General features: G+C 39.0%; 1 protein-coding gene across 1 annotated transcript in view; it reads left to right on the forward strand.

Annotated features, from left to right (window-relative positions):
* Positions 1–22,848, forward strand: part of foxj3 (forkhead box J3) — a gene marked incomplete at both ends in the record, with an annotated part of 41,530 nt that overhangs the window by 7,686 nt on the left and 10,996 nt on the right. The window contains 3 exons of the mRNA XM_079243020.1: positions 17,499–17,573; positions 20,504–20,587; positions 22,002–22,103. Of these exons, the coding sequence (XP_079099146.1) occupies positions 17,499–17,573; positions 20,504–20,587; positions 22,002–22,103 (261 nt within the window). The remainder of the gene's footprint in view (positions 1–17,498; positions 17,574–20,503; positions 20,588–22,001; positions 22,104–22,848) is intronic.

Genomic DNA, 22,848 nt, shown 5'->3' on the forward strand with positions numbered 1-22,848 from the left:
TATCTTCATCTAAGCTTGTGCAAAAGCCTTGGGAAAGGTTCCCCTCCCAGTCATCAAAAAGTCACTTGGAGCTCATATACTTGCAAAGGTTTTCACATAAAAACTCTGACAAATCAAAGATTTCTAAGATGCATAACACTTAAATTAATCTGTATTTTTCTGTAATGTGCATGACGCATTTGGCATGTTTGCACTGAAATGAATCCACCTATTTTGCGACCAAGAGTGCATGTTTATGTGTGTAATTAGTTGAAAGCAGGCATGCCAGGGTGGGGTGAATATAGGTCGGATGTAGTCATTGCTCTTCTGTTCCCCTGGAGATGTCAGTCGCAGCAATTTGAGACTCAACACACGCATGTGTCTGTTCTGTATGATAATGCAGGTTGAGAGATGAGACCCGGCTAATCTCGGCACCAGAAACTCATTTAATCATCTCAATAGAACTCCATTAGCCTTGGCTTTTAAGAAATATCAATAAGTGCTGTCAATAAAAACGGATAATTTATCAAGGTCAAAAAATGTGAATGCCTCATCTATGAGCAAGCAATTAGTTAGTGCATTTCCACACACCTCTCTGGCTCTGAGGCATTTTTTTATTCACGATTTGAAGGTTTGTCTCTGCAAACAGCTGCATGATTCAGCTGGTAGTCTGGAGCTTTTGTTTCTCTCAGATCCTAATGCATAATATTTGAATATCTACAACACTGCTATATAAATTAGAAATCATTTATTTTAATGATATGGTGTATTTCATTGTAGGTGTTCTGAACATACAATATTAGTCTAAAAAAAACATCAGCATCTGCTTGCAGCTCTTTAATATAATGCAGTGTGGTATCCCTTTTTTGTCATGATAAATATTTGAAGCTCAATCTCTTCAATTTCAAAGGTATTACAGGCAATGGAAGCTGACCCAGATGACGGCTCTAAGATTAAAAGTTAATCTTGGGAACAGCTCTCACCACGAGGTCAAAAGGCCATGTATTTTTTCCCCATCAGTTTTGTTCAGCAGTGACCAGTCTTGCAAGTCATGAATGTGACTTTACTTTTTCATTAGCCTCTATAATTTAAGTAATAACACCATTTTTTGCTAGGACATTATAAAAGCAAGCTGCTCTTTACCAGATTATTCAATTAGCTAAATATGACCTTAAATGAATTACTCGACATGACATTTTGCACTCCTATTTAACAAAAAAACTAAGCCAAAACAAATGTGAAAATAAAATTGGTATCATCCCATGATTTTATCACTTAATATAACTCTTAAACAGCAATACCACGAAGAAACCATTTTTATATATATAACAGTTTCATGCTTAATTGTGTAGGGATTTTGCTTAGGTTTGACCTCATTTTGTTAAATAACAGTGTAATGTGTGTTGTCAATCACCTGAGCTTATATTTATATAATTTAAAGACCAGTATAAAAATATATTGCCATCATTTATTTGTTTTCTTGCTTACCTTTTACATGAGTTAGTTAAAATACATAGTGATTTTTTACATTGAGCACCAAAATGAAGAAATTTGTTTTTAATGTTTTAATTCAACTAATATTTGAGAAAGAGGAATAGAGACTAACTGGAAGTTACAAGAATTTGTGTTTTCTTAAGTTTGCTCTTCCTCACAGATGCTGTCTTGCATGTCACAAATGACAAATCAGCATTTGTTCACATTTGCTGAAACTATTCGTGGGGTGAATGCTGCATAACTTCTGCAGATGCATTGACTTGAGACACTTGAGGAGATTGCTGCAGGGGAGGGGGTATTCCCTTACTCAACCTCATGATGCACTATGACAAGAGCATCATGGCATAAGTCTAGTCTAACTCTTTGACATAATAGATTTTACCTAATTTGGTTATTTGTAAAATTGATCTTCACAGCTGTGAGCGGAGCTTTAGTCAGATTGTGAAAGGTGTGTTTAATTTGTCAGCATTATATTTTAGGAAAGGTAAGTTATTAAATACAAATAATAAAAAAAAGATAACCAAACTTGATTAAATATACTATAACACTATATTCCTAAATTATATATTTTAACGAGATATATTTAAAGGAATATCTCTATTTCATGTATTTTAGCTAAAATTTATCAGAATTACACTGAAACAAGTTTTTTTTTTTCTTCTTCTTCTTTTTTAATTCAAAGACTTATTTTGTATACCATAAAATATTTTTTTCATGCATCATTTTGGGCATATACTCTTATGTATATGACAATCTCTAACAGTCCCACATCAAGCTCTGATTCTGCTTTTTCTGTTTGAAAATAATAAAACTATCATCTCAAGCAGAGACAGAGTGACAGAATGTAGAATTTATTTTCTGGTCTACTTTCTTTTAGAAACAAACAAACAAAAAAAAGTAACTGTTGACCTCCATCCTCATACCTTCCCTCAGCTCCTTGTGGACTCACTTTAGTCAGTGTATAAATTCCCCTCTGTTTTTCTTCCAGGTGAAGAATGCCAAAGAAAATCGGGAGCAATTCTCAACCAGTTTAAAAATGCTTGAAATGTTTGCTCTTGAACTTGAACTGTTGAGATTGTTGCTACTGGCAGGATTTTATTTTTTCTCTTTTGCACCTGTGTACAGGAAAAGAAAATTAGAGGAGAATGTGGGTTACTGTTGATTGCCTAAGACTGAATCCCCCTATGCATTTTCACTCAAGTCCATAGCTCTTACATGATCTTATTAACAGGGAAATATAACTTTGCTCTGGAAATCGTTGAGTGAGCAGAGATTGGGGCACAGGGCTGCCTTTTGCAGAGGCCCTGGACCTTGCTTTGATCTCATTATAAAATGCAAATACACAGTACCCTAAACAGATCAAAGGTTCAACTTCCCATTGGATCTGAGGATTAATAATAGTTGCCCGGAGCAGCTTTCTATTTTTTAAAGAAGCGATTTGGGTAGCCACTGGTCCTCAGGACATTATTTACTCTGGAGATAATGTTCCTGCTCTGACTAGGGACTCACCACAGCTCAGAAAATCCTTGCTACATTTGCTCATTTGAATAAGATTGAGCAGGTGTGAACATTTGTACCTTTTGCATCTATCTCTCACCTTAAGCTTATGTTTGCAGGGCCAAAAATCTTAAAGTGTAAAATGGCCTCACTACTAAACTCTCTGATACCTTCATCCACACAGTTGGTCGGTATCATCATTACACTGTCAAGCTAGCATTTAATTTTTTTTAGGGCTTAACTGATACTCTGTGCTACGCTGACACATTTAGATAAATATTTTTTCTCCTTTTCAATCTTCTTAACCTGGATTCCAAAGTAATCCTGAAATAGTTTCTTTTCTGGACGGGTCTTATCTTAACCCTGGCTAAGATGTAAAGTCTGAGTGATGATCACTTACAGCAGTATTTTTAGACTGTAGATTACATTAGCAGATTGCTTGTTAATTGTAGAGATGGCAAAAGTGGCTGCGTGCTGGCCCGTCACTGACTTATTCAGTTTGTAAGAAAGGTAGTGATTCATTCTGCACCTAGTTTGATCCTGCTGTGAGGCGTGTTCCCATGTCAGGAAGCTCCAGCCTGGCCACCCGCCCACCAGGCTCACCTTGCACCCGCCTACCGGCGCCCCACCGCTCACGCTTTGGCCCTTAGAGTGGGTGGGGAGCGCAAGCTGGCAGGCCTTGGCATGGATACATTTTGGCAGGAGCTGGTGTCCTTACACTGCTGAGTGAAGTGCTGACTGCAGTGCAGTACATAAAAGGCCTGAGGCTTCTATTGCTTCCTCTAGTGGCCCGCAGGCCTGTATTAGTTTTGTTGGGTACAGTTGTATTTGATATGGTTGCTGTCACTTTAACATCCATTACCATGTTCTCATTGTCCATACGCTACAACCATCAACCACAACATTAAATGTACACATCAATTACAAGTTAGCAACATTGCTCATATTGTTTCAATGCAATGCTCTGTTCAGAAAATTTGTATCTTGACACTCAGGTTACTTTGGCGTTTGCTATCTATCTAAACATTTTTGCAGGTTTGTCATCCCCTTCAGAGTTTCTATGGCAGGAAAGATTTGTTCAATATGCAGCAGGCAAGTCGGTATGTTATGGCTGATCTGTGCATATATGACTCCTGCTATCATTCGAAGCATTCATTAACTCTTAACAGCTCTTTTCCATCTGCTCCTTTTGTTCAGTTCAGCATGATGCAACAGCCAGTTATAAACGCTGTTGATCATTGTCATCAATTGATTCTGAGAACTTCCTCCTCTGTGATAAGAGCTGTTAAAGTCGATACCTAGCTGAGAGACAGAGGTATGTGCCTCTGCAAGAAATCATTTATCGTGCAGAAAATACCAGAAAAAGAGGGGATGTAAATCTATAGGCATATTCTTGGTTGTCGCTTCAGGCTTTTGAAGGGGTAAAAAATAAAATAGGTTTGGTGTAGATACACTTTTAATAACAAAGAAATATGAAAGGCCAGGTTTTGGATATTATTCTGTGGCCACCTTGACATATTTAGGTGAATGACATTAAGCATGAATGATTCTTTTTTTTTAATTTCCTTTATTATAATAACTGGGAAAAGGATTAATATTTAAGTAGTAGACATTGCCCTTTTGTTCATATCTGTGTTTTAAACCACGGTCTGACTTGAAAATTTCCCTCAGTGTCACAGTTAGAGCTGGGAACTGCAAGAAATTTAAAGCACTTTTAGAGCAGTACATCACTGGGAAAATCATTTACCATTTCTTAGGCTTCTTAGAGAGGAAAATAAGGAGCTGTTCTGTAAATTTTAGGTTATCCACCAGTGGCTTAAAAGATTGAAACAATTAACACTTTCCCTTTTCTGCATTCCCCCAATTTCCAGTAAATGAGTCACTGCATTTTGTTAATATTGTAGTTCATTCAGTTGTAAGAACAATACTGCAGTAAATGGCAAGAGATTACATTTATGTTCACATGTTAAGTTTCAGTCCAGATTAAATTTACATTTTGCATTTTACCTCCTCAGTTCAATATAAATTTAACCCTGCTCCTTTTCACTTTTGAATAGTTAAAAAAAAAAAAAAGATTTGGTAACATTAATTACTTAAATATTGGAGACAAAAAAAGTCTCTGCTCAGACATTCATATTGGCTAATTTTCAGTAAAGTCATTTGATTTCAAAGAGATTGCGGTACAGCTTATTCTTTATGTATGGATTGATTATGATTAATACTTTAGTGATTGATTGGGATACAATTAAATCCTCTTTGTAAAAAGACTGATAAAAATGCAATGCCAGTTTGAAAAACGGCTTAGTAACCTATTAACATCAGTTTCAAATATTACTTTTTTTTTTAGGAGGGTTTTAAGATGGTTTATTTTGAAAAAGCCTCACTGATTTTTGCCCTGGCAAAGACGAGTAGAAAGGAGAGCGGTCCACTGATGAATACTGCTCCCTTTTTATAGAGAACAGTCTAGGAATCTGCTTTTAACACCCATTCTGCCCTGTTAAACTCATCGAAACTAGAAGTAGAGCGGCTACTGCTATGGATCCATCTGTATATAGATCACACCTTAAAATACTATTCCCTATCTCACAAATCAGTTTTTAAGCAATAATCATATTTTAATTGAGGTGAATTATTTGTTGAGTTGTGCTGTTTATATATGATCAACACACATAGCTGTGGTACCCTGCTCGAAATAAAAAGTTGCCTCCTATTAAGCTTGAAGCTCAATGATCTCCCAGTGCTGTAGCTTGCACATGCCATTTCTTTTTGCAAATGAAAGGACTGCAGGATTAATTAGCAGAGGCTGGAGAAGGATCTTTTAAAAGAGGCTACTGCAACCTGAGTCTGCTGATATGTATAACAGTCTGGAGCTTGACCGATTTACGCCCTCCAATGAATATCTTCTTAGAGTGTATGGGAATTCACCCATGCTGTGTGATATCCTGGTTGTGGGTTATTCACATCTGATAGGAATTTTAAAAGGAGCCAACTGGCCTCAATGATTGGCATGTTGATAAAATCAGCATGGCAAGTAATTATCGTGAAATACGTCTAGCTGGTGGTGTTTGATTTCATCTTTGTTTTCATCCATTCTCTGCCTTCGCTGGCAATTATTTAACCCCAGTCGCCCTCTGTGCCAGTCTCACACGGCTAATGGCTTCACTCTGCTCCTTACAGTCCCTACCCTTTTGTCAAAGCAAAACAAACATCCACGTTTCTACACTTGACTCTGCTTATTAGTATTTACAGCTTCTTATCGATGTCACCATGGCAGAGAAAATGTAGGGAAGAGGTTTTTGTTTTCTGTCTTGTCAGTGAACCAGGATGACTGTGTCTTATCCCAGAGGGATATTTGATCATTCTGCTGGTGCGTCCTCAGTGGGGTCAGCAGTCTGTGTCTGAGAGAGCGGGTGGAGGGCGGGGTGACACAGCTGTGGCAGCCTAGTGGAACCAGTGATGGATGGCATGCCAGAATGGGCCACGCTGCCTTCCCAGGCAGCTGTATTGACTGGCACATCTCTAGCATCTTGCATTTGGCATCAGTAGGGCTAATCGCAGGTCATGCTAGCCGCAAATGTGATATGTGAATATCGTTCCTGTAATTGCTCATTTGTCAATGTCAAATCTGAAAGAGTGGGTTTCTCCCACATTATAGAAGGAAACTTGTTGTAATGGGTAAACCTAACAAGAAACGAGGTCCATTTTTAATAGCATTTTATACTTCTTATTATCATGTGAATTTGTCATCACAGGGTCATTTCTTTACGTTCATTCTTTTTGATGTGACCATCTCTATATATTTTTTTTAAATTTTATTAACAGTTCTTTAAACTGTGTTATGGTCACTGTGTGACTTTTAATTTTAACGTGCAATAACAAACACTGCTTCTATTTTAGTACAAATCGTTTAGGGTCTAATAGTATGTAAATTGTTTTGTGAATGTGTGTGTTCGTGTGTGCTTACAGTGATTATAATCCAAGTCCTGGCTCTAAGCCCTTCAGCCTGTGCTCCACCAGCCACAAGGCCACAGCCTCTCTTCACCAGTTAATTGCATCTGAATTAGTCCATTAATGTGGCCATGTAGAGGGATGAAAGGGTGCACGGAGGTGTCTGCCCTCTTTTGACCACTGCAATGTATTATTAATGGGTCAGCAAGTCTGGCAGCTCTGCATTAACTTGGCTAATGGACTGTGGGGTGGATCTGTGATTCCCTTTCAGAAGGAAATCAAATCTAACACAAATCAGAGAAGGAAAGAAAAAGGGTATTTCTTAGGTATTTGTGTGCCTTGGTGCTAAACTGCTTATGCTAGAGAGACTGTTTTTTTCTGGTTACAAAACACGTCTTTTGAATGTGATGTGTCAGTAATGTCCTGAAGGATTTTTTTGTTTGTATTATTGACACAAACATTAATTTGGACTCACAAATGAGCTGATAATTTTAAGAAGGATTCTTATTCACTAAATCCTATTTTAGCCATAACTCAGGAAGGAATATTATTATTACAAAGTCTGCTTATGGTCTGCTAAAATGATGTGATGAGATTACATGCCATAGATATGGCTAAATGGAAACATATTTGTGACATCATTTCCTGGGAAAACACTTTTTGCCAATATTGAGCATCATCAACTCTGTGACAAGTTGGGAATTCATTTTATATTTTATGACATAAACTGAGAACACTAGTCACTGGTGCCCTTTAAAATTGATAAGGTTGAAGATATTGTGTGAATGTGTGAGTGAAACATCTTGAAGAATTTGTAGAATATTTGCAGCAACATTTAGCATTTTTACAGCATTTTAAGTAATTTTATTTGTATGTGCCGATTTATTTTATTTATATATATTTTTTCTCAAATTCATCTAAACTGGTCTTCACTGCATTTATCATGAGTTGATCTGGAAACTCATGTGAGTTGCAGTCCTTGGCAGAGTCACACATTTGGAAGTTTTTTTTTAATTTAAAGTGTCTGTCGCTGAGAAGAACAGTAATGCACTTTGCTAATGTAAAACTAAGATTCTGATCAGATTAGCGTGCATGATGGTGGATGACATTCTTTCTTTTCTTTTTTTTTCACGCTGTTTACGCTCTAGTCTTCAGGGCAAATGTGCTCAAAAACCGATGATGATTGCAGTCACTGTAAGACTTGTATGATAAGAGTAACCAAACAGGTAAATTGAGAACTTTATCTAGCGATCATCTTCTTTTGCTACTTAGTGATACGCAAACTTGGCAAATTGAGATGGAAATAGGTAAAGAAATTAAGCAGAAGGCAGCTCATATTGAGTGAGTTATTTCCAACTGCATTTTATTAATTCAGTTTGCAGTTTGTTTATTTAAATATATTTTGGATAACTGAATAATGATAAACTCTGATAAAACTGGTAGCTAAAGTAATAATAAAGCTAAATAAAAAAGCTTGTTTAGGTTAAGAGGTTTATGTTACTACTTTACAGAACATATGACTGTGTATATACTGATGGTTAGATGCATATTCAGCATCATTGTTTAGACAGGAAGGAATAATAAAAGGTCAGAACATCTGCTTTTTTCTGGTTGCCAAAATGTGTTTTGCTGGGATTTATTCTGTTCACATTTTTGTCTTTCAAACCATATTTTGGTGGTCTGCAGATGTCAAAAAATGCATTTAACTAGCAAGCACGCAAGACTTTCTGTGAAGTTACTTAATTTGTCTAACTCTTAAGTGGACAGTTGGCAATACCCCGTCACCATTAGTAGTTACAGTCAGTTCTTCATTGTTAGTGTGCACTGTAGTCAGCAGGCTGCTGTGAGCCATCGTGAGAGGATAGCATCAGAGGCTCCTCTTCTGGCTGATAATTAAGTGGCGTACTGACAAACGGCTTTCATCAGATCCCTCATGTGGAACTGAGAGCATGCGAAGGCTTTCAGGGAGAATAAACCAGAGGACGTCACTTTGCCTCCAATCTTTCATGGCCTGATGCTGCCATTGCAGTGGAGGAGGAAGTGAGAGAAAAAGCATCCTGTAGAGTGCATGAAAAAAAGTGCAAGCCAGCGTCACTCAGACAGTTAGACTCAATTTACAGCGCTGAATAAAGCAGCTGTCTTTGCTGATATTGGCAGTCTCTGCTGTACCAGTTTGCCAGTTTGTTTTGAGTGACTGAGCTTACAGACATTTACAACAACTCTGTGCCCATTTGAGAATCGATCAGTAATTTTTATTTCTTCTGCTTCGCTTCTTGATGGTCTTTGATATCACTCAATGCTGCCATTTTCCTAAAACCTCCCGCCCATCATGATTACTTTGGAATTTTTTTCAGGTTAGCTGTTGGTGAAACTCCTGTTTAAAGTCATCTGAAATAATACACTTAATGAAATCATGCTCTTGTTATTCTTGCAATAGTGTAACAAGCACCAGCAAAGGTTGCATGAAGCAGTTGTTCTGTGTGCGCTTTGGATTTGAGTGAGACATTGTCGGAGAATCACATATATCAGCAGGAAAAAGAGACAAAGACGGATAGCTCTCTGAGGGACTGTGATCAAATAGGCCTCATATGAGTGGTTCATGGCTTTTGTTGTAGTGTGACCTGCCATTCAGTGTTGCATTAAGTGAATTTTTCCCTCACAGCTTTTCAAATCTACAGTGACTGACTCCCAATTTAAAAGGCGAATGCTCAAATTTCAAACATGGCATTCAAGTCTGTACTGTAACCTCAAGAGCACCTACAAAATAATGCCAGAGTTTTTTTTTCTCCTCCATTTATTTCTGCAGGTTCTTTCCAAGGTTGTCCTTAGATGGAAAAAAGCCACAGTTAGAGGGGAATGTGGATGCAATGCCTTTGTGAAATTGAGTTCAGAGAACTTGTGGTGGAACTTTTGGTCTTTAACCCCATTGCCTCTTTCAGAAAGGTAACATCCTTGATGCAGAATTCATAAACTTCTGATACGCCACAGGGGAGCTGTAGAGGTTTTTGTATTGGCTCAGTCTATTGTTGAGGCTGTATAGTTTGCAGTATCCTTGGCGTTACCTTCACAAAATTACTTGGCAGATGAAGTTTTGTCCTCATGCTATTATTGGATATCTCTGCAAAATCTGTGTGCGCAGGTAAGCTTTAGTACTACTTTTGCTCTCGTAACCAATATCTTTGATTAGTGTGTATCAGATGGTGGTTAATAAGTAGACTGCTTGGTCCAATATGGCCAACAATTATTATCAGGAATAGTCATCTGTTGATGTAGACATGTGTTGGGCTGATGATATTTTGCTAGATGAAGAACGAACTGTACTTGAGTCGATACTCTTTGCCGTCTTAGCATATTAAGCTTCTGGAAGTGATGCACCTGATGCAAACCATATGCCTCCATTTTAGTTGCTACTGCACTTTGAAAGTTTGGAACCTTTTGTTTTTGAGTTTCATTAATTGCACACGATATAAATTTTTAAAAAGCCTTTTGATAAGAGCTCTGCTGCAAATGTGAAAGGTTTTTGTATTTTGCTGTCACTATTTTCACCTCCTCTTTTTGGATTCATACATGTAATTGCTTATCAAGCTAATTTCTTTCTTCCATGCATGTATTGCCCTCGTTAAATGAGTCTGCCAATGAAAAATGGGTTTAATTTAGCCAAATGCTCACTGTTGAGGGGGTTGAGAGAGAAAATACAATTTCCCCATAGTGTCATGTCCTTCTACAAAAGTGGTTGTTGAGTTTTAATTACTATAATACCTCAGAGTGTGACATTAGATGACCTGGATGCAGATGGCAAAATTCAGTCAGCATGATTTTTTTTTTCTTTTTCTGGTGTGCCTGCTTTATTTTGACTTTGCACCATGGATATAGAGGTCTTCTAGTAATAACAGGTTATTATATTTATGACAGATCTCACCTTGGCATGCATGTTCTGCAGCAGGCAAGCAAGCATTTAATGTTTTATTAAAACTACATACAAGTGAGTGAAGATCAGAGCCTGAGCAGCATGCCAACATATTACTATTACATGCCAACGGAGGCAGATCAAATTCTTTTGAAGATGGTTAGGAAAATGAATGTTGAAAATCGTTAGTTGATTTCACTGTTATTTTAGTGTGGCTTTTGGTTTCTGAGTAGTTTTACCAGATGGTAGAGATTTTTTGTTGGTGTGTTGGACAGCATGTGTTGACATACTTTGTTAAGATGACTTTATGCTGTTAGAAGAGTCACTACTTAGTAAACCTCTAATTTTCGGACTGTGGAAGTTGGACTAAATCAACTGTCTTTGATAGCCGTTTCTTTCTGGACTACCGAAGCAGTTTTTGTGGGACATCTCTCAAATTCCAGAAATGATATAAGTCAATTAATATTTAAATCAGAATATTTTATGTTTTTGGTGAAGGTATATGGTTAAACTAATGAGATTAACAGTTGCTAAAATAAAGAACATGTGAAGTTTGTCCTCAAGGGCCACTGTCCTTTTACGTTTCAGATGTTCCCTGATGGAGCACACGTGAAACAGATTAATACATGAACATGCTTGGCTAGTATTTAACATGGTGTTGAGGAGAGCCATTTACTTTGAATTAGGTGAAGCAGGGAAACATCTAAAATTTGGAAGGACTGGAGTTAGATATCTTCCAGTTGGAATTGGATATTCGTCCTAAAAAACTTGCATCGTTATCAGCCTCACATGGGATTTTTTGTGATCAGTTGTAGAACTTTTGTTCTGGTGCCTTTAGTGTCAGAGCTCTTTGAAATCATCTCGTGATTGTGCCTCAACAGAGTTACCTTTCTCTACCTGTGTCTGAGGTTTTTTTATTTCCTTTTTTTTTCCCCAAGTAAATGCCGTGGCATCCCACATGCCTTCCCACACCCACTACAAATAGACAACGAAGGTGCTACATTCCGTGGCCTTGGTGTACATCCTCGAGGCTAAGGAGTTTGTTCTGTGTTGGTGGGCATGTCATAAGGTCCATACGAAACAACAAAGGCCTAAAAATACAATAATCTACCTGTGTGTAAGTGTGCACATGCATGTGCGTTACTGCATCCATGCTGATTCACTTCCTGTTTTCTTTATTGTGGCCATGTCCACAACACACAGTTATTGTTGCTCTTTACAGTCATGTATCTTTTTTTTCTGCAGCGCAATGTCTTAAGAAACAAATGCTGTATGTTTATTACTTTACCTATCTTAGAATTTTTTATGTAAATTATATTGTTATCTAGCAAGTCAGTATATTATGCAGGGCTGCATGAACAATTATTTTTATCTCCAGTGAATCCTATTATGGTCTTAATTATAGGGATTATTATTATTATGATACAGGTACATAGTACTTTTGAGAAGGTGAAATTCTTATTAGCTAAGTAAATTGGTAGTAATTATTTGTTTATAAAACATTTTAATAATTTGTATTTTAGGTTTAATAATTTAAATTTAATGGTGTCATCCTCAGTTTGATATGATTGTGGATGTTTCTGGATTTAGATTTACAATCTGATGAGGTTAGGATTTTGTAATTAATGTGGATTAAATTCCTTTGTTCTCAGCAGAAGTACCTATTTAAAAGTCATTTGTCAGTCATTTTACTGGCATGCCATTAATGGAAATATTAAAAGTGCCATACTCATCTAGCCTGCAGCAAACAGAAATGAAGGAAGTGCCTTATTACGTTGGATGAGCTTCACCCTTTGTATTATGTTTACTGACATCTTTAAAAATCAGCCGATCTTTGAGGCAACAGCTCCAGTTCATCAAACTAGTATTTGACCTTTTAAAGTTATTTTTGGTTTTCATTATTTTATTTCCATCTTGCTGTTTCATACCCCCTACGGATTTTTATGTTTTGATCATATATTTAGTATCTATGTTTATGGTAGTAGGGTTTTTTTTTTTTTTTGGAAAAAAAAACCCAAAACTTTTTAATATGTCCATGGCTCAGACTTCAACAGATAAGTCAGATGTCTTTTCTTCCAACCAGTACTACATAGTTTGTTTTAGTTTGTCTGATTTTTTTTTTTTGTTTTCTCATTTCCTTTACAAATGCCACATACAAGGTATTGAGATGCAACATATTAGACGTGAAAGCAGCCATTTCTTACATTTGGTCTTCTGTTTTAGTTTCCATGTAAAATTGCATGTTCCTTTCACTCGAAATAGAGTAAACTTTGAACGTGTGAGATTTTCTGTGGATATGCAGTGTGGGTATAAACTAACTGCCTTAAGGCCAATTTCCACCAGGAACCACATTTTGTGTGCACCGTGGCCTCTGAAGCAAATCACAGCCGTTTTTGTCAATGATTTGGCTCACACTGTGCGTGCTGCGGTACCTGTCAGAAGTGTCCCAGGAGCGTCTTGCTCTCTCCACTAAACGCACTGTTAACAGAACGCATCAAGCTCTACAGCTTAGATGTGGTCAGACAGGAAATCAGACACGGCAGCAGTGTAAAGCATCCAGTAAATTTAAAAGAAAAAAAGCCCCTAGTGCACTAAACTTAGAAATCGTTTTTTTGTTTGTTTTGGGGGTTTTTTTTTGGTTTTTTTTTTTTTTGTTTGTTTTGTTTTGTTTTTGAAGGGACAAACTGTCCTGAAAGTGGAGAATCACAATATTTATTTATTTTTTGTTAAGAGGACAACGGCAGAAAAGGAGGCTGTATTGACAGACAAACTGTTTTTCGAAATGTAAATTCATATCAGGATTACTTTTATTTGTCTTTAAGCACACCTCCTGTTGTGGAGCTCTAAAAACTGTTTAACCACTGGTACCAGACACCATTCATCGCTGCCAGTTTTCCCACTCAGGGCAGTGCTTGATAGAATACTTTGATCACAGGCAGCAAATCCAGCCGTGCTTATGTTGCTCTCCATCATAGTTTAATCTAAACAGTTGAAGAGCACCTCTCAGGCATCTTAAACTCTCACTTGTTCTCAGGAATGCTTTAAGTAAATGTGCAATTCAACAGATGCTTCTTTGACCACTGTTGTGTTTTCCACTTCTAACAAGAAAAGTATCATCTTGTTGGTTAATTAGAGCAGCCATGCTTCATGCTTCAGCCATTGCAGATAGATGGTGTGAAACTGGCAAGGCCTGCAACACAGTGGCACTGATTTATTCAAGTTAGACCACACTGTGGGTCCTCCTCTCCCTTGGCTGCTGGTGTTCATTGCTATGTCATAACTGGTATATGTGTATCAGCATGTCTTTATGAGCAGCATGCGGAGTTCAGTCCCTTGGGTCGCTGACCATGTGCACAGGGTGCCTCCTCCTCCCCAACTGTGAGGAGCAGGGCTCTGACATGGCCTGTCCCTTTAGCTCACTCTGAACGTTTGACACACCGAGCACAGAGGTCAGCTTGACCTACTTTCCCCTGGCGGCCCTTCTGCTGAGCTGCATTGCTTCTCAGCAGGGGAGGCAGTGAGGGCGGAGTTGCTTACGCCTCCACTGCTGTCCTGGTGTGTTAAATCACCGGCATTTGTTAGGAGACACGTTCGAGTATGTGCGCGCATTTTTTTCTTTTTTTTTTTAGGTGTGTAGGAGGCATCCCACATACATGGATACACACACACATAGAGGCTTGTTTCTGAGGTTGGACGTGAAGTGCTCTGTGGGGGTTGCAGGTAGATGCTGGGCAGCACTTGGGCAGAACCCCTGCAGTGAGCTCTGTCTGACTCACTTTGTGTACAACTGCTAACACACTCTGACCTCCTCCACCTACTTCATTTCCCTTTACTGTAGATCTACTTATACCAACTTATAGTATGCTGTCTCAAAGCAAAGACTTCACACAGGCCTGGATGATGAAATTTAGAGCTTAGATCTTAATCTCAGATCTATTCTGGTAATACTGAGGGTCTTGTTTACCTATCCAGTTGTAACCTCCATAATTAAATATCACTCTGGTTTTGTGTTGCAGTGTTTTTCTCTTCTACTTGGGAAATCTAATCCAACAAATGCGATGACTGTCATTGCCAACATGATGCCACTGTTGTAATCCCCTTCAGTCTGTCACCTACAAATGACCAATGGCCTGCCAGTTCCACAACAAATGTATTAGTGGCAAGATTTAAGCATGCACAATAAGGGATGTTGAATGTTCAGGGCCTGAGAGGAGCATAGGAAAGCAGGCAGTCAGAGTTCATTAAAAAGTAAACTTTTGATGTAGCAGCATGCCGTGGCTGTTTGACTGTATCAATGATTTAGGTCCTAGCAGAAGGTCCTTAATGGATAGAGCCACCTCTCTATGCAAGTTCCGCTGCTTCTGTCTGCCTGGTATTAAGTGACACACACTCAGACACAGACAGAGGCTGCGAAAGAAAAATGTTTTAAAGTACTTTAGTGTGTTTGGTATTGTAAAGCTTGTATCAGAACCCTCCTACTCTTCTTGTTGAAATAGGTTGGGGCTTTAAAGTAGCATCGACTGGCTAAATTGAGAACCTCTTATCTGTTTGTCACCATCTACTATGTATAACCATGCTGTGTATGCACATTGTTTTATTCATCCAAACTAATGCTGCAATCTAACAAGCTAAGGGACACAATGCTGCAAAAAAGGAAATGCATTTATGATGCAGCTTTTGCTAAGAAGCCTGACTTTGGATGAGAAGCTATTTGGCTGAGAGTCGACTGTATCATCAAATATGCAACAATGGAGTTAATCAGTAAATTGTTCTGCCCATGGGCCATCGGATTACTGTTGCTGTCTCTCAGCATCTGCATATGTCAATTCTTCATTATTTTGGGATCTGATTCTGCAGGCAAGATTTTTCTGCATCATAGCAACTCACAAGGTCTAACCTGAAAAAAGTCTTGTACATGTGGCTGTGTTATGCCTCTGATCAGTGAGCAAGTATGAGTACTTCCTTATCTAGATATTGAGATCCAATAACTACTCTAAGGCATGTTCATGAATTAATTCTGGTGTCACAGCAGCTTTAAAGGCCAAAAATGTTGTGCTTGCCTCTTTCTTGGAAAAAAGAGATGATATTGTGACAACTCTAATAGTAGAAACGTTGCATCTATTTGAGTCAGTTAAATGTGACCAGTGTTTGCTTGATATCAGAAAACATAAGAGCAATATGTTTTATTTTATCTTTTTAAATAAATTTCCTTTGTTTGACTGATTTATGATGTGCACAATTTAATATTTGAGTGTGTTTTCTTTGTATTGTATTTTAAGTGTTACATTACCAAAATTCTTCATATGCAAATTTATTTTTGTTTTTCAAAATCTTCAATTACATTGAATCTATGAAGGATTACAATGGTGGACATTTATCCTACCTCTAATTTAAAAAAAAAAAAAAAATCTATAACTGAGTGCTAAAATAGGATAGTAAGTTTATAATCTTTAAAGCTCAAATTTCAGCCTTTGGCAGAATAAGGGCTGCCCTGACTTCAGTGGGAAATTTAATCCATCAGTCACGAAAGTGTAGAGCCTTGACTGAGGTGACTGATTATAAGATGAGTGGCCACAGGGTCCTTGGAATGATGGACCAGTCAATTGACTCGAGGTGGAAGAGCTCAGTGATTGCACCAGAGAGGAGAGTTTTCACCGTGGCTTGCAGGAAGGAAGGATCCGCTCTTGCTGCACTAAAGGCCAAGCAGATAAATGTTTGATATTTAAAAGATATATTTTGATTCAAGTTCCATTTTTGGATATTTGCCCTTGTGGCAGAAGAACAAAATGACTGTGGCATTAGTTTTTCCTTGTATCTGTTATGGCAGAACTGTGTTGGACCCTTACTTGATTGCACTGGTATTTCAAAATGATTTTAACAAGTGAGATTGACCACATTACAACAAGCCCATCAATATCATCCCTCCTGCGGTATAATTGCCCATAGTGTTGAACAAGCAGCTCCCATCTTTTACACTTGGGGTGTGTTTCATTTCTATTTCTCTCTCTCTCTTGCTCACCTCACTCTGCTTATCTCTAGCATCCATTAAACCCATCAGAGAATCCTACAGCTTTTTAGCATGACCATCTGTCAATGCTATGCCATAGAGTGGAGTGGAGTGGAGAGACATGTGCATTCATTGGCTCTTGTAAGCCCTCAGCTGGACTGTCTCCAGCTGGTTCTGAGGCCCTTGCTGTTGCTGGTTAACCCGGGCCTGGAGCATCCCTATCTAGTCGTAGTGGCTACTTTAGTCTGACTCCCTATCAGGCAGCTGGATGAACCCCCCCTCTTCACCACTGTGGAGTAGCTTGAATCACTGTAATGAGTTAACTTTCAGAATGATCTACATAATTTATTTCCTGCCCCCACAGGAGGCTGCTGAAGCTTTAATTAATATCAGGCCCTGCTATCAGCAACCATCCCAGTGTGGGATTCCTTCTGGCACCTATTTTTGGCACTCATGGAATTTGATATGTTGTGCCACTCAAATGCAGTTTGTTAAACATTGCTGAAAGATGCTTTTTTTTCTGATGGCTTTATAAACTGATTGAGGCCTTCTGTTTTCCTGAATGATACATGACTGAACCATTAATACATCCCCAAAAGTTGTGATGTCACCTCTTAATGTGTTCACTCCTCTCACTGCCTTTCTCTTCCTTTGTCCCTCTCACAGAACTCAATACGGCACAATCTGTCATTGAACAAATGTTTTCTCAAAGTGCCTCGCTCCAAAGATGACCCTGGAAAGGTAAGCCTGGAAATCATCTTGCTTATAAACACTTGAGACTGCATGCGAGTGAGGAAAATAATGTGAGGAATGTGTATAATTGGCAGAATTCACTGTTAAAGCATTTCTATGAGGATGTGTCAAGCTATCCCTGGTAGAAAAATGTTACCTTTGACCAGCTGCCAGGTTTCTGACAGTCTGGAAACGGACCGAATGCTCATAATCTATTATGAACGTCCCACCCCCACAGAACTGCATTTTAAATGCAATAAGATTTTTTGGATGAGTACAGACAGAGAATGTGGTTTTGGAGGGGGAAAAAAAAGTAACACTGGTGAAGTTGGGTGCATAGCAGAGTGAAGGTCTAGTTGTTTTCAGAATGTGTTATCCCAGAAGTATAAGGGGGAAAAAACCTAAATATCAGGTCTCATTTACTCCCAGCTCAGCTATCTGCCTGCTGTTTTTCTTCTCCATAAAAGGATGTATAGGCCATGTTCATTTGACATGTGAATCTCAGTAGGGCCACCTACATTTCTACTTTAGTCCGATTTACAAAACTCTAGCGACATCAACCTGGTAAGTTGCTTTCTCTGATGCTTTGTTGTTCACGAGCAAAGAGCTTAAAGGTCTCTATTTATTATGATAGCGTGCATAGGTCCAGCCATATGTAGCCTAACCCAGATACCATCCCAGCACTGACGGAGTAAACAGTACATGTACTTAGGAAACCACACAAATAATTACACACACGCACGCACACACCAACACATGCATGAAGAGTAACGGCAGGCTGAGTAGAGGATGGGGACTGAATGCTAATTTCATGTTTTGCTGTAATCCTCTGATATTGACACTCCTGGGAGCTGCTCTACTAAACACAAAATAATCTATTGCTGTATGGATCCCATTCCAAATGCATGGCCAACATGCTCACATCCTTAATGTTTAATTTGGAATTTTCCTCACTCTCACACACACACCCCCCCCCCCCCCCCCCCCCGAAGACAACTTCAAAGAGCTGCTAGCCGGTCTTGATATGTTGCATCAATATTGTAATGTGGCAGGAATATGAGAACTGCTGGTTGGATGAGATAGGAGAGTCATGTCGCTTTCTGTCTGTCTCTCTCACTCTGAGATGGTGTTAGAGATGACAGTATTGTGTATATACACACCCCGTCTAACCTGGAGGTAAGAAATTTAGCGTGTGAAGGCCACTGTTAATAAGCTTCTTTTTAATTGCGCTCGTGTTTCCGTCTGCAGTTGCGAGGATAACTTGCACTGCACGTTTGTTTGCGTTTCCTAAATTTACATACAAAAGAGGAAACGGATGACATAATTTATGGTAATGTATGAAAATGAGCTGCGTCATTTAAGGGAAGAGAATAGGTAGTTTACATCTGCTATAAGGACTTGTTTTTGGTTTTTTTTGGTTTTTTTTTTTTTTAAATAAACAGAAAAGCCTTACAGCGGCCTTTGTTTTATGACTACAGAGAATATTGTGGCTTTGCTCTGTTTTTGCCCCTGACACCAAGGATACACTTGGCTAGGCGTTGCCACATTGTGTTGCAGTATTTGTGAATAATTTAATGACTCTTTATATGTTTTTCTTTTTTCCTGACAACCTTCTGGGGGGTGAGCATAGGCAAATGCAGAAACTCCCATCCCAGGAGGGTTAGCATAGTGTTCCCTGCTTCAATTAAAGCCAGCCTGGCTTTGTCTGTATGACATTTAATTTGAAACCGTCTGAATTCCTACCTCTGCATTTAACTCTTGCAATTTAACAGAGAATTTGAAAACATGCTGAGACCAAGTCCTCCACCTTTACATACATTATTTAGTAAAAACCTCTCGTCGAAGTATATAATGAGGTTCCTACTCTACTTAACTGTAGTCTAGATCAGTATGTGAGCCTGCTTTTTCAACCTTTGTTGGTGGTAATGAGAATTATTCTTCTCTCTGAGGAAAATGTTAATTGACCTCAAAGCCTCACACATTCTAAAAGTTATTATTTTAACCCCTTGACAAATATAGGTCAGCATTTGTAGCAGCAGTGATTGTGCTGTGAAAATAACAGACTGGTGGTTATATATATATTTTTTTTTAAAAAAGCAAAAAACAAAAACAAAAAAAACAATCATGCAATTGTAATTACTGACGTTTCTGTGTTTACAGTATGTTCTTTTTAAAATGTTTTTTTCATGGCTGTGTTGTCCACAGAGTTTCTTCTGAATAATTATTCTCTCAGCTACAGAAAGTTATGATAAAGGCACTGATTTCACCTTCTCTTGATCACTCAGATTTCATCATCGTTTATGTGCAGAATTGAAAATTAATTCAGAACCGACATCTATTGCAGGACATGAGGATAAAATCCAAGTTAGAAACAACTGTAAGCAGCAGTCCTTTTGACTTGGGGAAGGAAATGCCATTGAAAAAGAAATTAAATAGAGCTGAATGCAAAGATGAATAATGCAACTTGGTAGTGAAATTACTTGCTGCTGTCTCAGTGTCAGCCCCTACTGTTCTCTCTATTAGCCTTGATCAGACCTTAGGACACGGCAGGGCTAGCGCTGCCTTGATTCCTGGGCTCAGATAGTGGGTCCGCCATCCTTGGCAACAGCGTTCTCATTCCAGTACCCGAGGCTGGGGAAGTAGAGCTTTAGAAAAGGCTTATCGTTTCACCACCAGCAGCTTCCCTCACCAGCCTCTTATTGAGGAACAGCAGAGGAGAAAAAGTCAAACCTTTCTGCTAACAAAACCCACCCACACACAGCACAAACTCTTAACACTCAGCTATCTTATCCAATGAAGATTTGGGCTGATGGGACAGACTTTAGTAGAGTAGATGAGGCCTCTGAGAATTAAATATTTTGTTTTGGCAGGTATATTGCAGAGGCAAAAACGTAGTGTTTATTTTTTCATGATTGTTTTTTTTCTGGATTTGTCTGCAGGGCTCTTATTGGGCCATTGACACCAATCCCAAGGAGGACGCCTTGCCTACCCGGCCAAAGAAGAGGCCGCGGTCTGGAGAGCGAGTGAGTCTGATGAGAGAAATATTTTTACTCATTTCTTCAGGTTTCATCTATACTTGTGGACCTTTTATTCTCCATTTCTCCTATCTGTTTTCTTCTTCTAGTACCCCCTTTTTTCCCTCCCTTTTTCCAGTTTACTGTTTCACAACCACATGCAGGCAAACGGCTTCAGTGGATGTTTTATACCCAGATCTGATGTAACTGCATCTTTATGGTAGCTCCTTGTGAAGTGTGCTCCTTATTAATAAACGATGCCCCAGGCAGCCATTACTGTACATACATTACATTTTGCACTCTTTTTTTTTTCTTTCTTAACAAACATCAATTAATGTAGACGAGTGCACACTGGTTATTTTGAGTGGGAGCCTTTGTCTTTAATTATATATGAGTTTGGTCCACTGTTACATACAACTGTGCAGGTTTTTAGAGGGCTGCTTAGGTTAACCTGGCTCGTGGGCATCTCTGCACCGGCCGCTTGTCTCTTTTCCCCACATCCCGGCTGACCAGAGGTTATGATGAGGAGCGATTTTCTTCTCTTAAACTGACAAAGGAAATCGTGCACACACATTTATCTCTACCACTACATTAGCATAGAGTCATTATAACAAAGATGCTGTTCATGTTGACACCCTACAGAAATAAAATATCATCACGTTCATTCAACTGACTGCTTTGTTTGTGGTGTGAGAATTTACAGACAACAAACAGAGAGCTTCCAGAGAGGTACACTGTTGTTAGCATGCATTTCTTTCAGGAGTTTTCAGTAAATTTCTCCTGATGCAGATCTGTTTGTGTGAGTGTGACACTAAGAACACACAAAGTGAAGAGTATGGTTTTTTTTTTTTCTTTCTTTCTAATACACATGCTCTGTGCTAAAGCCCTCCCCCTCTCAGACACTGTCTGCCCACAAGGCATTCCATTAAGAGTCAGATATTAAAATTGAGAGTTCTTTTAAATCTCATTTATGTTTATTGTGAATTAAAAACGGTATTGTTAGCAGCCAATCCTCTTACAGTAAGCAGTTTTGGGAGACAGGCATGGCAGAGTTATCTCTCACAACAGTGTGCCTATACTGCAACTGTATGTCTGTTATAGAGGGAGGTGAGGGTGGGAATGGGGGGGGGGGGGGGGGGGGGGGGGGGGGGGGGATGTCAGTCTCCAGCTTTTCTGAAAGAACAGTTCAAACGTGACCTAAATAAAGGTGATGCTCCGTCATATGAAAATAGTTCTGGCTGATGTATCCGGCGTGAACATAACATTTGTTATCAGTGTGGTATAGGTTGTTCCATTCAGCCTCCAGTAGTGAGAGCTTGTGTGCTTAATAAGTGGATTATGCTGAATTTTTATTCTTTTTTTTTTTTTAAGTTGGTTTATATTTTTTTGTTCTGCCTCCACACCCTGCTCCCAACCTCCACAGGCTTCCACGCCGTACAGCCTGGATTCAGAGTCTTTGGGGATGGACTGTATGATCTCTGGAAGTGCCTCTCCAACGCTGGCAATCAACACTGTGACTAACAAGGTACTACAGCCAGCCATCCAGCCTCCAGCTCCAACACACACCTGGCTACATGGCTGCACCCTGACCCCACCCACTTCTCCAACCACCTACAGCACTATTCCCCACAGAGAGAGGCACACTCTTGTAGAGGGGAGATGCAGGCACGCACACACACACAAACATATGCTCTTGTGCCTAAAGCTTCTCTACACTGCAACCCACACCAATATACACAACTATCTGGCCTGTTGTACCTTTTTCCCGCTACAACAACAGGCAGAAACTCTCGTCTTCGGTGCGGAAACATGATGCTCACGCTTAATGTTTGCAACCTGATAGACCTTTCACATTCTTATGCACACTTTCAACAAAATACTACTTGGCACCTTCAGCACAAGCTGATGCCCAGAGTCCTGTTTCCCATTCTGTGACCACACTACAGGTGGCCACCCCTGCTGCTGGCTCGGTCTGCTCGCAATGCTTTTTTTTTTTCTTCTCCCTTTTTCTTTTCATATATCTATAAAAGCTTGGAAGCACTTGTACATCATAGAGCAAAGCTACAGGGACTGCTAGCTGTTAGCTGTGAGTGTGCGGCTCACTCTGAAATTTAAATAGGCTTTTTAACCTTAAGCTCTCATCCTCTGGGCCCAGTGGGGGCAGCTCTCAGGAGTACTTTTAAAAAGCCTACAAGAGTCGCTTATTCATTTGCTGCAAGCGTTACAAAAAAACAGTTTAACATGAACAGGGGTGTTTGTAGGAAATATGA

This window comes from Telmatherina bonti (assembly GCF_933228915.1).
Source record: "Telmatherina bonti genome assembly, chromosome: 6".
Lineage (NCBI taxonomy): Eukaryota > Metazoa > Chordata > Actinopteri > Atheriniformes > Telmatherinidae > Telmatherina > Telmatherina bonti.